Genomic DNA, 16,124 nt, shown 5'->3' with positions numbered 1-16,124 from the left:
GAGGCAATTCTGCCCCTTTGGTGAACCCCTACCTGGAGTAATATGTCCAGCTCTGGAGCCCTCAGCACAAGACATGAAACTGTTAGAGCAGGAGCAGGTCCATAGGAGGGCCACAAAAATGTGGGGAGGTGTTCACTCTATCCCTCTGATGAGGACAGGCTTGCACTTGTTTACCTTGGAGAAGACTTAGTTCCAGAGAAACCTTATTGCAGCCTTTCAATACTCAGAGGACTTACAAGAAAGACAAGCTTTTTATTAGGGCCTGTTGCAATAGAACAAGGGGTTATGGTTTTAAACTAAGAGGTTGATTAGGGCTCTGAGCAACCAGATCTGATTGAAGATATCTCTACATACCACAGGGCAGTTGAACTAGATGACCTTTAAAAGTGCCTTCCAATCCAAGCCATTGTACAGTTCTATGAGTCTATGTTCTGTCTTGAAACAAATACTGAACTCGGCTCAAGAAGAGCGTATTAAGCATCATTTTCCCTCAGCATTTATGATTGGTTTTTCAATACAAAGGACACTGGCTCCCCGATCAACACACTAATTAGCTCCTTTCCCAATTATAAGCCATCTGTGTTCACTCTACATAATCTAGTTAGATTCCATATCCCCTGATATTGTTCTAAGAATTTAACAGAAGTTATACTCAGAAACTGCCCAAATAGACGATTTCAGCTCTGACCCCTCAAGCAAGATGTGGTCACTGAGCACAGTGACTGCAATCACCTCAAACTTTGAGCTGAAGATGCCAACGTGACAGGATACAGCTGGCACAATATATATTAACTCAGTGACAACTCAGCATTTCCACCAAACTGGCCTGACAACTAAGTGAAGGTCCTGCAGTGTCCATTGTCTAACTTCCACCCTTTACAATTTAACTATCTTGTCAATGGGACTCTAATTTGCACACTCCATCCTTTAGTTCCAGGGAGTTGGTCACTTAAGTTGATTTATTTTTTCAGTAATTTCAAATAACTTGGATGAAATTAGGAATAATTTTTCAGAAATATTTTTGTCTGATTTTTTTTAGTAGTTTCTCAAGAGAGTTACAGGCATGTGTTGGCTACAAACTGAATTATGTGCTGGCATGAAATTAACATTGGAAGCTCAAAAATTTCTTATAAAATTAAGACTACTCTGATAATGCCTTTTTTGATAAACTTCAGCGTGCTGTACCAGAACTTTGTTAATTGGAAGGAGAAGTAGTAATGTTGTATGACAAGGTCAGTGTCCACTTGCTCAGTCACATTATGATCTTTGTCAAAACTCCCAAGAAAAACAACTCCATAAGAAATCTGATGATGTGAGCACTTTCCCATTAACATCTGGATGGAGAATTCCCAGCTCAATTCACAGGCAGTACATTACAAAAACATATTTCAGGAGATCAGGTTTTCAAACTCTGCCAATATGGTCAAAGATTGAAACAGGGGCTCAAACTCCACACATCTCACATCCTTGAATTACCTATTCCTTGAATCATCTAATATGCATGGAAATTCTCTGTAGCTGCTTAGAAAAGTATTTGAATTCTCATTTCCTCTCAATTAGAATTAATCTACTTGAGTAAGTTAATAAGGTTTCATAAAATGGGACGGTTTGTGTAACTTCTAACACAATTAAATATTAATAAACTCCTGTGGGAGCAAGATCAATGGAGTACAAAATGTCTTCCTGAATTTTATCTTACATGTCATTTTAACCAGTTACATATTTCTCTATACTCTAAAAGAAGTTTTACATAGCGGAAGAGTGATGAAACCACACAGAAAAATCTCAACATTTTCAGAATACAGTGTGATCATCTCATGCTCAATTTCAAGAATGGATTCCACCGTAGTCTAAAATAAATAACCAATGCATTTGCAATACACATCCATAATCAACCTGAAATGTTATATATGATATATGTCACATCTAGATAGTGACAAACCTAGGATTCCCCTTCTCAGGCCGTATTTGCAACAAAACCAAATTGCTATAAAACTGAAAGGTAATCACCTGTCTTAAATGACAATATTAAATTATCTCTATCCAGTTTCCCGTGCAAATGTGACCTTTTGTGAAAGAACATTTCTAGGTGTCTGATTTTTGCTGGTCTCTTGGGTCTAGTATGAGTTTTTCCTTCCCTTAATTACAGAAGAATCATAAATCTGAACCTCCATTTTTAGTACTACAACATAAGTTGAAAGTACATTCTTCTTGCAATAGAGATTCCAGAAACACTGGTCAAAACAAACACAAGACAGTTGTTCTTTAATTTCTAGTTGTTCGGTCTGCAACAGATTATAGAAGTCTGCAGAAAGGTTTTTTAAATAACTTTTCTTTTCAAACCTTGATAAGAAATATCTACTCTTAAAAAAAAAATAACTAAAATAAACAAAATACCTACACCTGAAAAATTAAAATATTCTGGTTATTAACTTCACAAAATATTTCAGAGAATTTCAAGTTCCCCAATTCCTCAACCCAAGTATTTCATTTCCTGACCAGTTCTTTCTCTTTTTTACAGAAAGGTTCATTTTCTTTACAGATTTTAAAATATTCATTAGAAGGAAGGATCATAGCAAAACTTACATTGACATTCTTTGCAGCACTTTCCATTCACATACGTCAGGGCAAAATCAAGTGGGCACTCAGAATGGGGACAAATCAAAGCTTCACACTGCACAGAACCATTCTAGAAGAATAAAAGGTGCTTAACAGATAGTTATATTTGGCAAGACCAGTGAAGTTCTTAGACACAGGAACTTAAAAATCTGTTTTTAATGCAATGAACTCTAACACCACCCAAAGAGACATTTTAACATTGTTCTTTTAATAACTACAAGAACAGAAACTATACCTTTAGAATATCACACATACAATCTTTTAGACATATGATGTGTTCTTTGAGATCACAATCAGGTTTTTTTGAGGCAAATCTTTTCAGAGGTAAAACATTCTGCCAGTCAGCAGCAAATTGACAGATCAGTGTGAAATAACCTCACAGAACAAAACCCTGCCTTCTGATTTTTACAGAAGAGACAATACAATTCTAAAATGGCAATAATATCATAGCTGCAAGAAAAAAAAATACATAATGCATTTATCATTAAATTTGAATAATTTTAAATAGGTATCAGCTAGTTTTGATACCACAGACCAAGCTGTCTTCTCATCAAAGCACTAGAAGTAAAACTAATATTCCTCCAGAATTAAAAAGATCAAAATCTTATTAAGCTTAGAGAGAACCATTTAGCAAACTACAGATAGCAGCAGAACACTCTAAAGGTGCAGTAAAGACAACAACAGCCTTTTTACCACTTTCTAACAACTTTTGGATTAGGGATTTAATGAGTTCAAATGAAATTAACAAGTTCTACATGAATGGACAATAACAAAGATGCCATGGTTTGGTACCTGAAAGGACACTTGCAATCACTTGTGGAACTGTGATACCTTTGGGAATCTTCCACCTAACAAATTTTTTTCATTTGTGATATAACAGCGCATGCATGACCCTGACATTTTACTCTTTCACTCATTTCACTTGTCAAGATGCAACCGAAGGCAGTCAAAGGGAATCAGACACAAGGGATCTATTAAATCATTTGCTAAGAAAAGGGCTGTGTTTATAGTGACAAAAAGCAAGGAATTAATTATCTAGAGAAACCATTTACAACTCAGTGCACGGGAATAATGCAATAGTTAAGTATATTGCATAACATCTGCCTATGGTGACATGAAATATAGGACAGCTACACGTGGTGGCACTGCTGAAACAATAGGAAAATGTATTTATTAATTCTATTCCTTAAATTTAGACCAGATTTTCTAGCATTTTATTGTTAGTTCCTAGCACAAACCTGGAAGTTCCCATTATTTGCCTCAACAAAACTAATCAGACGAAACACTAGAATTCCTGAGTCTCCACTCAAATTATAGCCATACCATGCAAGTGCAGTTCTTACAGCCATCTGTCCAGGATTCAAACTCTCTGTAAGTCATGCCTTTCATTGTGCAGGTCCTTTCACAGTAGCACTGATCCAACTTGTTCATCCTTTGCTCAGCCTGGGACAGCTGTATTACAGTTCACAAAAAATGTTTCGAATTTATAAGTGGTTTCCATGTTAGTACAAACACAATTGAAACTACTCCCCCTTATCGTCAAGCACTCAGATGAGAGAATACGTGTAAGAAAATGCAGTCAAAGATAATAAAACAATCATTGTCAAATACAATATGATTAAACTGTCAGTTACTTGGAGATGAAAATTACAAAGCAAGACAATGCATTTCATCTTTCACTAATAACATCAGGGACATGATGAAAGAATGAGTACGTCAGGATGAGTATGGTCCCCAATTTCTCATCTGTGTGTGAGTTAACCAAGAATCTTGTTTTACAACTACTTGCAGATATTAGGAGATATTAGGTAATGCATAAAGACGTGAATCTCTTTTAGAGAGGCAGAACCAAAGGTAAAGCTCAAAACTAACACATTAACAACTGTTCCTCTGTTTCAACCAAACCATTTTATCATTTGTGTATAAAATTAGTCAAGTAACAACATTCCTATAGACGTCTAAAGAACTGACATTTAAAACCAGAAGACTAGTCCATGTTCATTGGCAGACATGAATGCTTTTGCTGTGATGCTCTGGAGAAAAGGAAAATGCTTCTTCTGTGGATTCTTAATTCCTTGTCTCGCATATATTTTTCTGAACATGCCTTTGGCAGCTCAGGTCTAGACAAGTCCCAGACCAATACATCTTGCTGCAATAAGCACAGTAACCTATTTCATTCTAAGTTCATTGACTTGTTAGCCTAATAGATAGCTCTTGAATATCTGAACCCTTTCCATGCTCAGTGATTTGCATTCTGTTTACTATTTAAACATATGGTTATACAAAAACATTTAAACACAAGAAAACTCTAAGCTGAGAATTATGTATAGACACTAGGCACAGATATATAAATACAAACACAACCATATCATACAGGGATGTTCCTAAGACATGTATGCATAAACAATGTAAAGATAGCAATTAAAGCCTTACAGACCTCATTTCTCCCATGCCATAACTCCTATCAAACATTACCTTAGCTGATGTTTTGGCTAAAATGTCTTGCAGTTCCATAATTTTCTGCACAAGTCCATGGAAGTCATTACAAGTTGGGCAAGCTACAAAAATGAAATATGTATATTAATTAAAAAAAAAAACATGTATTCACAAACAGTTCAATCATGTCAAAGTTGACAACCAATACACTGAAACTCAAGGTTATAAGAAAGCTTTTAAAACAGAAAGCAGGTACAAAGCACACCTTCCATTTTACAGCATAAGAATTAATAGACTTACTGCGATTAAGATCTGGGCATTGAGAAATAAACCCTTGAGGCATGACAAGTAATTGTACATCTTGCATTACGCCCTATGTGTAAGTGGAGAGAAAGAGAAAAGGATGCATTATTTTTACCTGTCAAAATTATGTTTTCCATTCACTATGTAAAACATTAAAGCCCACACAGAAAAAATCCCTGATAAAAACAACACTTATGAATACACAGCTTCTTGTCTGGACCCAATGCAGTGATAGAATAAAAAGAAAGTAAAATAGATAGCTGTACAAGTACAGGCGTACTGAATCATTTTTAAAGACATAGGAACAAAATCATCTTTAAAGATACAAGATATACGTCCAGATGTAATTATGTGGCAAGAGTTTAGTTGTTTTGAATTCATTATTTTCAGTTAGCCATTGCAAAAAATGACCTTTAAAACTAATTTGAAAAACAGTTGCAGTTTCAATTACTTTGAAATGCTCCTAGATAAAATGCAAATTTTTCACTAAGCTGAAACTGTCAAACAGAAGTGAAGATTAAAGAAACTTGAGTCAGGAAAAACACATTCACGCAAACTCTTTATGATTTCAATGTAGATCTTTCCATAAAACATGCAGAATGCCAGGGAACTACACAGTTGTTACAGAGCTGCAGAGTTCCATGTTGCCAAGAATTTGGAGGAATGGAAGTTTAGCATGAAATTCTACTATGTCATTGAGAAAGGGCCAGTTTCATCCAGAAGAATAGATCTCAGGCTTGCAGGCAGAATTTACATGCTTCCTTAGTCATTAAGATATAATTAGCAGCTCCTTAGCTGCTCTCCAAAAACAAGGGCCAAAATAGCAATTTAAAATTGGGCTACCCTATCATATTAATTCCAGATGTCCTTCCATCCATGACTCCTTCTCTGCATCTCCAAAACTCCTTCTTAGCAGCAAAAGCGAAATAAATACGTGCTTCAGTGTGCTTATAAAGAGAATGTTTCATGACACTATGAACACAACGCAAACTAAATGCAGAAGTCCATGTTTCATCTGCATATACAGGTCATCCAATACAGACGCTGCAAAGTCAAAGAACCACAATTTTGACCTCAAGTGAATGACACGGGATGACTTAGTAACCTAGGTGACCTACAGAGAAAAGCAGGTGTCATTGAAGGGCAACTAAAAGACACCTACCTTTCTCCCTTAACAACAAAGCTAGGACAATTGGATGCTTCCCATTATTGAAGGGGCTTCGGTGAGTAGGTGATAGTGAAAAAATACACATGCTTGAAATGGGGCTCCACCTCAGGACCTCCCACAGCATGTATTCTGAAGTCAGAAGCAAAGACCTCTTTGAAGAGCGCATGAAGAAGCTCATCATATTAACTTCTCCCTTCCTTCCTCAGCGTTATGAAGTTCGAACTCATGTCAACCCAAGTTACAGCATTTTCATGAAAAGGAGGAATGGCAGAGTCCAACACATTCAACTTTAAAACACTCTTTGCTTAACACACAGGCAAGTTTTCAGATTATTTAGATACTAACCAGCATTAAAGCTCCTCCATCTGAGGATCTTTATTCATCACATATCAACTGTGACATGAGCAGACTGCCAATTACCAGGAATTCAAGATCCTTCTCGCTCTCCTAAAGCAACAGGGAGCTGCGACATCTAGGCCACCTGGGCTCCCAAATCAAGACCTCCTGACAGTACAAGAGTCTTTGCTCAGGCTCATAAAAACCCTAGTGGTTCAAATTAGCACACCATTGGATGCTAGCTACCAAGAGAAGTTACTTGGTACCAGAAATCTGGTAGCAAGAATTATTTTTTAGACTTCAGACCTTAAACAGGTACAAATAGATCCCACCATGAATATGCCTACTGGCACATTGGTTTACTGCAGCAATATTAGATTCAAAAATCAAATAGAGCAAAATAAAATCTTTTTTTAGAGTGACTAATAATTTTGAGTACCTTGACCCCTCTGGATAACCCACTTAGTCCACTCGAAGCAGCCTGATTTTCAGGAACAGTTAAGTACCTGGACCTCTCCAAAATCAATCACTAGTTGTCCCACAGCAAGTGTCTAAAAATATAGGCTCTGCAAAACACTAAGAAGCACTGGAAGTCCTCATCTTCTAAAGTGACGAGCTGGTGAGAGTGTCACATTTTCAGCTGCAGTTTGACCATTGGTACTATATTATGCCAGAAAAATCACTTAGCACAATATATTTATGCTGTATTTGTGCTCTTTAACAGAAACACAGAAACACATAGCTGTTAAAACTGGTTTATATTTGTAGCTAGACAAAATAATCCAGGTATTTATTTTAATTTTCTCTTTCCTAAAAAAGAAAGAAAAAAATAAAATCCACTATGGGAGTACTTATTTTTCTACATCTAGTCAGCTTCTTTACAATGACTATTTGCCAAAGAGAAGAATATAAATAATGTCAAAATCTGAGAAGGCACAAAAAAAGAAAATACTAAATATTAATTACAAGCATGTAGAATAAATGAATTGTATCTAATATTACTTGAAGCAATGCATTAATATTTTCTGATTTTATTATTGGAGTCAGTTTATGTAAGGCAGAAATTCAATTTTGCAGCTTGTTCAGCAGACATCCTTTTAGTCTTTCAGAGGAAAAAGATGTGCATATTGAATTTAAAAATGAAAATTAAGTCATGTTTCAGTTTTCAAATCTGAGTGCCCCACTGGACCTCTGTACTTCATACACAACAAGGATATAAATTAGCATGTAAGTATCACAAACAGTATTTCAACACCCAAAACCCGATTTCAGCACAAAGGCACAGAGCTGGCTGTGAAAGCCATAGTCAAAGTGTTTTATACAAAAAAAAAAGATTTAGCAGGCCACATTTTAAAAAGTGATTGAGTCTGTGATCAACATCAATTCTATTTTGCAGCTTAAGGAAAAGATGCTGCCTATAAAGAAGAAAATGAGGCTACAGCATGGAAGGCATCCACAGGGATGCCATCATTTGTTAAAGCAGCTCCAGAGAAGACTATGGACAAAGCACAGATAGCAGCTGTGACCAATGAGGGCTACCTAGTGTACTCCAAGGAATCAAAATTTACACTCCAGGTCAACCTAGCATTCATGTTTTAAATCTTGCTATACACCAGATGCTTGTTATATATACACGTTAAAGCAGAAGCAGTAAGTGTAGAGCACATACAAATATTTTTTCTCTGGAGGAAAATACATTCTCTTCATTGATGTCATTCACATTCTCATGTCATTCACTTCTGAGCTAAGAAGATATCGTGATGAAATCTAAATTCTACAGAGGCAACGAAATTTGAATTCCCTGGACCATAGTGGTCTGTGATACATAAAAAATGCATCTAGCTATGAAGCAGACAATCGGATCATTTATTTCCCAGGATTCTGTTGCAATCAGCCATTTACATTTCCCTGTCTTTGGCTTCTGTTGGCTCTGTCATTTGGTGACAACTGACTAACCGACTAACTTTATCTGGTGAAGTCCAGTTTGGCAGAGATGCAGCTCCCTGCACCAGGTATGGTGATGACATATCAACATACCATGGCCTTAAGAACTGTGTCATGATTACAGATGCACAGGCTGGTTGAGGTTGGGAGGTACCTCCTGAGATCTTCAACTCCTCTGCACAAGCAGGACCAGTCAAAGCAGGTTGCCCAGGACTATGCCCAAAATGACTTTCAAATATCTCCATCGCAGTACTACTGTGACCAACCTCAACAGTACAACTGTTTTCTTATATCCAGATAGAGTTTCAGTATTTCAGTTTTGCCCATTGCCTCTTGGCCTGTCAGTAGACACCACTACAAAGAGTGTGGATCCCCCATCTTCAATCCCCACACACATTCAGGTATTTTACACACTGATGAGATTCCCCGAGCTTTGTCTTCTCTAGGCTGAATAATCCCAGCTCTCTTGGCCTCTCCTCATATGAAAGATGCTCCAGTCCCTCAATTATTTTTACTCAAGTTTGCTCTTTTCCTTTCAGGGAATGCATACCTTAAAATAACCATGTGCATTATTCCTCTGTCCCAGCCAAAATGTTGTACCTAAAGGTAAGTCCATGAACGGCTTCTCCACAACTCTTTCATAAATTCTGAAAAGGAAGGGAAAAATATAGTCCCAAGATGTTATCATTTAATTTACTCAGAACAGGAATGCTCCAAATGTGACAACTTCTTACAAAACAATGCTCTTTACTTACTTATTGCAGTCCACATGTAAAATCAAGTGAGAGGCACTGATTGCTAAGGAAAGCCTGTGCCATTTATCATCTGCCAAAATGTATGGGAATACTTCTGTGTGAGAGCGATGACTGCCTGAACGATAATGCAACCTGATCTCATTTCGATGGCCGCTGCTTTCCAGCTCCAGGTACCTGTACCATAAATGCATCATCATGTCATGAACCATTCTTATCAGCACAGCAGAATTTCACATAACACAGCTCCTCATTATCATGCAGGAACTATTTAAAAGAGGGGGAAAGACAAGCAAGGAGACACAAATATGAAAGTAGACATTTTTCAGATTTGCACTACATCCTTCTTAACAGCATATAACAGCAGGTTCCAACTTTCATGTAAGTACACAAGATCCCAAGCCAAACATTTTTTCCTCTAGCAACATTATTTTCCCTAACATGACCTGATTGGAAATACAATTAACCTATAATTGCCTCATAATCTGAAAGCACAGTAAGGATATTGTGCACTCACGCCTTCAGAAAAGACAACACCAAGTTTCGCAATAGGGACGTCATTAGCCATTACCCGCCAGGGGAGTAAGCAAGAACTGAGACTGAACGCTGTTTTGTATCCTTTGAGATGTACTGTTACCATCTTTTGTTTTTCATAATGAAGTTTCTCCAAAGAAATACAAAAATCAAGAAAGACTAACTCTTCAGAACAATTTATATATGTGTACATATTTGCTTTGTTAAATAAGTATTTGGGAGCGTGTATGTATTCACACACGTGTATATGAACGCACATGTTGAAAAATAGCATTGCATCTCTGTCAAGAAAATTGCCCCATACACTAGGTTTGTAGATTGCAAACAAGCTTAGCCAGTGAAATTCCAGCAGACCAATTTAAGAAGCAATCCATAACCAATCTTGGTACTTAAGCCTATTTCTTGTACATGAAACCTCTTCTGGGAACAAGCTTGACAAAACTTTTTTTTCCCCAAGTACTAAGTTCTTCATTCTAAAGCCAACCCCTAAAACGCTTGTGAAACAAGAAATGAAAATAGAAATGGAGATTCTCTAATAATCGTGTGCAAGGGATATCTAAAGAGCAAGGAAAATAACATAGTATGTGGCGAGATGCAGAACAACTGGGAGAACAGACAATTCACTTTTTCTATTTTTGCTGCTACATCTGCAGTAAAGTATGACAGTGGTTTGTAAGCCGAGTGCACACATGTTTTAGGGTGATGTGTTTACTTTAACAGGCTATCTATATTAAAGAACAGACAAGACAATGATTAAGGTATTTAAGAGTGAAGACAAGACCAAATCAAAAACATCTTATACAATCATTATTCCTTGAGGTTGGGCTCACTGCACATCACCTTCTTCGGGGTGTTTCACAGCGGAATACACTTAGCAACAGCACAAAAACAACTATCCTTTGCAAAACTGGCAAAGAGTATTTTCTTCTTCCTCCTCAGTATTAACAATGCAGCTAGAGCAAGCAATAAATTTTATAATCTGAGATAACTTACCTCCTTATGGCCAAAAAATAATTTTTGCATTGGCAAAAAGTCTAAACTAATTGAAGGCCTGGCTGGAAAAAAATGGGCAGTAATGGCAGGACATCAGTCAACTTAATAACCTCCTTTATAACTCAAGCTTCAAGGATAAAAATAAGGTCATTCTCAACCTAACAGAGAAGGGGAACATTATGGAACTGGACTCCTCCAGAGACTTAAGTGTCTCTGCCCAGCTGCAGATACAATCTGGAAAAAGACAGGCATGGTTATGTTGAAACATTATCTCCTGGTAGAACCAGCGGCTAGCTCCTGTCTCTTCAAAGTCAGTGGCGGAAGTGATGCCAGCACACAGAAACGCAGACAGGAAGGGAACAAACTACCTCGGCAGACAGTTGGTTCAGAAGGTATAAAATGAACACTCATGTTGCCACTTTTGCAAGTGAGATAATGAACTTTGACTGAAATCTTTATTTCCCAGTAAAAGGATAATGCGGTAAAAAATCCAGGTATTAAGATATGGTGAGAGAGGATTCTGATATTCAATGACACTGTGATAAGCAAAGAACTCTTCCTGCACAAAGCTGTGCAAAAACTGTGGACACTTATTTTAACTGTTATTAACAATGTTTTTGAGATCCACAGGCAATCTCTTTTGTTCTTCAGTTCGCTAAAATAACACACACATATACCTTCTAAAAGCTTGATCTTTGATAGAGAAAATGTGCATCAAAATGAAAGAGAAAATAGCCATTAGGAGAATTATTAGGAGAATAATTTATGGTTTAGTAATAATCTGTAGAGGCAGCAGCAAAACTCAATTAGAAAAGCAAGAGGAATGACAATTGGAACAATATTGCCTTCAGCTTGAACTAACACCATGACACTGAAACAAAGGGAAGTGAAAGTGAATAATTTTACCTTCAGTCTTTACAAAACCTTGTGCTTGCTATTCCACTTTCCTAGATTTGTTCCAAGTGTCTGGACTTAAAAGGCTCTGGCTCCATCTCATGAGCTTCAGAAGATGGGACAACCCTCAGCACAGACAGAGACATGTGGAAATGCAAAGTCTGCCCACATTGAGACTTTTCGCACCATTTGTGAGGCTGTAACGCTTGAGTACGTCCTTTCCAAAGTTTGGAAGAGTCTTTTAGAAAAGCTAAGCATCAACAAATACATCTGTATTTTAAGAACAGATTTTAAAAATATCATTTCTAGTGACAAAAGTAGTCTATACCCCTCTGCATTCTCAGGATTAGTAGTCTTTGAGATGGTGATCTTGGTTCCTAAAGCAGTTACTCCAAAAGGGAACAGTATTGTTCCCTTTTGAACATCATATTGTTTTCAATATGAACATCATATTGTTTTCTCTGCTGTCTGATGCTAATCCATTGGAACTCCTGGACAGGAGTTGAGAGTCAGATCTGCTCAGCTAGAGCTACTACTACCTGTCCTGGCAGAGGGCATGTGGTCTACACAAGTCTGCGCAGGACTTGCTCTTTGGGCCAGACCAGTACGGAGGGAGACTAGAAGATGAAATCAGGAAGTACAGCAAAACGTTAGAGATTTAGGAGGTGAAACACAAAGTAGTCCTAGCATAAATGGTACCAGTCTTCGAGAAAAGGGAGGTATGACCCTTCCAGCTGATGGCCAGTGTTGGTAGCTTCAAATCTTTGATGGCTCACTCACTCACTTGGCATCCCTGCTCAGACAAACGTGCACTGTAGCTGCTCACTCGTACTCCACACAACAAAACTCCAACTTCAATTTACAGCTTGTAGACAAATATTTTAGAAGCCAAAAGCAAGATATCATGTCTGCTGCTTTGAACTTATTACAAGGTGTTAGGTTTTTTTAACCCTTTACTATTCCAATTTATAGGTATAGTATTAAAAGAGTTCTTCATGGCTCTTTGAGGTACACTACGAGGAAAAGGAAAACCAATAAAGTTAAAAGGAGTAAGCACATAGACAAAAACAAGTTATCTCCATTACTGATAAAAGTCTTTATCTGAAGATTTTTGATACAGAAGTTCTGGCTTTTTTGCTAGGTAGAATTACATAAGACAAGGGAAAAAAAAAAAAAAAAAGAGCTCCTACCCAGTAGACCCTATTCAGGGCAAACTATGGCTACAAAAGCAGTAAGCAATTCTGTTGCATGTAGATTATGAAGATGTAAAAACAATTCACACCACAGCTACCACACTCAACAATGCGTTATTTGCCATTTTCCATGGTATGATGACTCGGCAGTCAGGAGGGTGAGCCTTATTTTCTATTTGGAAGTAACTGTCTTCTGAAACATTAACTGAGAGTTTTTACTGCTTGGTGCATCCCCTAGAACCTTATGGCATCAGAATAGTCCCAGATGAATTCTAAATGACAAGCAGCACCTGCACTACAGCTCTAAAAACCTATTCCACATCTCTCACTGCTGCTTGGCTTTCTTAGTTTTGCCCTCTAGAGCTCTGCCTAGATAAGAGATAAGTAGCAGTTTAGCCAGAGTGAAATAAAATAAAAACTGGTCTTCACTTCTTTGGATAAGTTGGTAGCACATAGTGCAAGAATACAGTGAGCAGGAAGCCCATCAATTCAGTTTGTCTCTTTCTTTTGCTGAATGGAGTTCTAGAGCCAGACAGGAATATTGTGACACAGAATGTTTGTTCCAAAATCCTGATCCATTCATTAAACCCAAATTTTTTTCTAGAAACAACCATTCTCACAGCATGGCTTGTGGGGTCCAGGATGAAATGCTTAAAATGAGAGAGTGCAAATATAAGCCTCTGAAAGGCCTTCTAAAATTCTAATGCTGCCATTATTACCTATTTGAAAGGAGAGTGAAGAGAGGGTGAAATCATAAAAGAGTATTTCCCACATGGAAACAGAGAACACAAACAAAAAAAATGTTTTCTAAGGTCAACTTGATGAGGCTCTCATATAGAATTCAACCAAAAAGATTAAGTCGGGTACAAGAGCAACTTAAATTCAGAAAGCTGACTCAAGTCCTATGCCTAATAAAGCCAGTAAGGCCCACTCCCTGGCACTGAAGACAATCCAAGAGTGGTGCTCCACTGCAACTCTCATCCACATGGTGCTCTCTCCCACTTCTCCTCTGAAAAACTTCCCTGACGTTTTTCCACACTGCCTGTTGGGAACAGTCCCTGGCCAACGCTACTCCACAGACTGTGTCCTGGCATCATCTACAAGGGTGCTAATTGCAGGAGACCAAAAGCAGGCCTAGGAAGATGCTAGCGATTATGCAAGACAGACAACAACAGGCCAGTGCTCCAGCCTGGGCACCATTTCCTTTACTAGCATTACCCTGACCAAGCACTGCCAACAAAGCTTTTTACTGCATCAAGCAGGTGAAAAAAGAATGACACTCCTCAGGACACTTGTCTCAGATGGAAAAGTACCAAATTTAAGCCCCTGCTCCAAAGAGGCAGAGCAGAGACCAACAGTGCGAGGAAAATGTCTCTGAAGTATCCCAGCCAGTAAGCTACTGATCATTCTGGCATTTACACCTCTTCTGCTGCTTTTTTTCTTCTACCACAAACAAGGTCAACTATTTCAGCTTTGTTTCAGCATGACAACTGCTCATCATGCTGGCTAGCTATGGAGGACAGCCAGAGAGGCAGAAAGTACATTCCTGATGCCCACAGGAGACTGAGCCCCAAGCTGGGGCATGCAGCAAGGAACACCTTTCTCATCAGGATGTTAATGGAAGAGAACAGCCAGACAACAGATGACTGGAAGGGCAGAGTAACACCAAGTCTGTACTAAAATCAAAACAAAGTACGTGGGAGAAAAATAGATATCAATAAGATTTTGTTTTATCAGCATTCTGCACCTCCCCATCTGACTTCAATGGGGCTGCTGTGATCCAAAAGACTTTGCTGGATTTAAAGCCAAGAACCTTCCTCTCACCCCAGAGATATCTATACTCATCTCCCAGACTTTGACCTCAGCTATACCCCTAAATGAGGGTAGTGAAATTTTGCCTTCCCCACCTGCAGAGTCCACATAACTTCTGCTGAGCTTAGCACTTCAATCCAAGAGACGCCTGGTCATTACAGGAGCAAGGTATCCCAGACCCTCCAATGTCACTGCTGATGACAGGGCAAGGCTCTCAGTCAGCTTTTCCACAGTGCTTGCATGAGCTCAACACGAGCCAGAAGCAAGAGCTGAGGTCCCATCAAGCTCTCCCCAAAGCACTCTGAGAAGATCTATTCTCTCAAAAGCTGCTGTCTTGGCATTGCAAATAGTCAGACCTGGTGTTATGGCAAATTGTCATACCATACCTGTTCAACCTCCAAACACAAAATCAAATTCCCAAACCAGGAAACTTTTTGAAACACAACTCTTGCCCTCGAGCAATTACTCTCACACTTCTCATCTCTCGCTAACCTCACTTGTCAATATATTTATCCTTATATTGTTCTCACTATCACACAGCTCCACTAACATCAGTCTTGCCTATCTGAAGCACCCTTTTCTACTAAAAATCAAGGAAGAAAGAAACTTTCCCAGATCAAACAGTGTAAAAACAAATGGCATAAACCATCCCTCTCACTCCCTTTCTTGACAAAGTTTCTCCACAGAGAGTAAAAGGACTGCAAATACAATAAACAACCTTCTAATATATATATTACTAAAAGCAAAAGCCAGTTTCAACCTAACTCTTCCCATTTCCTATCCTGACAGAATACAGACATCTTTAATTGTTAATAGAAACCCTTTCAAACAACAGTAGAAGAGTAGCGATATCTGTCAAAACATTTCAACTATTTCATTGGTGTTTTTCAGTGTCATAGGCAGGGACAAATCTTTTGTCTCTTACTCAAGTAGGTCTGTCACTAAGTGCAACTCAAACTCGGGGCTTATATGAGTATTTTGTGACAAGTTCTCGACCAAATCACCCTGGATTAGTCGGCACTGTGATGATTTACATCAGAAGACAGGCTAACTGACTTGATTTAACAGAATGTACAGGAAGGGGGTTTTCAGGCGACCGCATTACAATAATTTATATCTTGTAGGCATTTTTTTTTTCAG

General features: G+C 38.1%; 1 protein-coding gene across 2 annotated transcripts in view; it reads right to left on the bottom strand.

The window, feature by feature from the left end:
• The window catches only part of NELL2 (neural EGFL like 2), a 148,310-nt gene that overhangs the window by 106,281 nt on the left and 25,905 nt on the right, over positions 1-16,124 (bottom strand). For both annotated transcript variants that reach the window (XM_054074710.1, XM_054074699.1), the window contains exons 4-9: positions 9,562-9,735; positions 9,357-9,453; positions 5,356-5,428; positions 5,095-5,177; positions 3,943-4,071; positions 2,587-2,689 (exon numbers count right to left, since the gene is read on the bottom strand). In XM_054074710.1, coding sequence (XP_053930685.1) covers positions 2,587-2,689; positions 3,943-4,071; positions 5,095-5,177; positions 5,356-5,428; positions 9,357-9,453; positions 9,562-9,735 — 659 coding nt within the window. The remainder of the gene's footprint in view (positions 1-2,586; positions 2,690-3,942; positions 4,072-5,094; positions 5,178-5,355; positions 5,429-9,356; positions 9,454-9,561; positions 9,736-16,124) is intronic.

This window comes from Cuculus canorus, chromosome 1 (assembly GCF_017976375.1).
Source record: "Cuculus canorus isolate bCucCan1 chromosome 1, bCucCan1.pri, whole genome shotgun sequence".
NCBI classification, from domain to species: Eukaryota; Metazoa; Chordata; class Aves; order Cuculiformes; family Cuculidae; genus Cuculus; species Cuculus canorus.
Note: the sequence above shows the minus strand (reverse complement) of the source record. Positions and strands in the feature narration are given on the sequence as shown.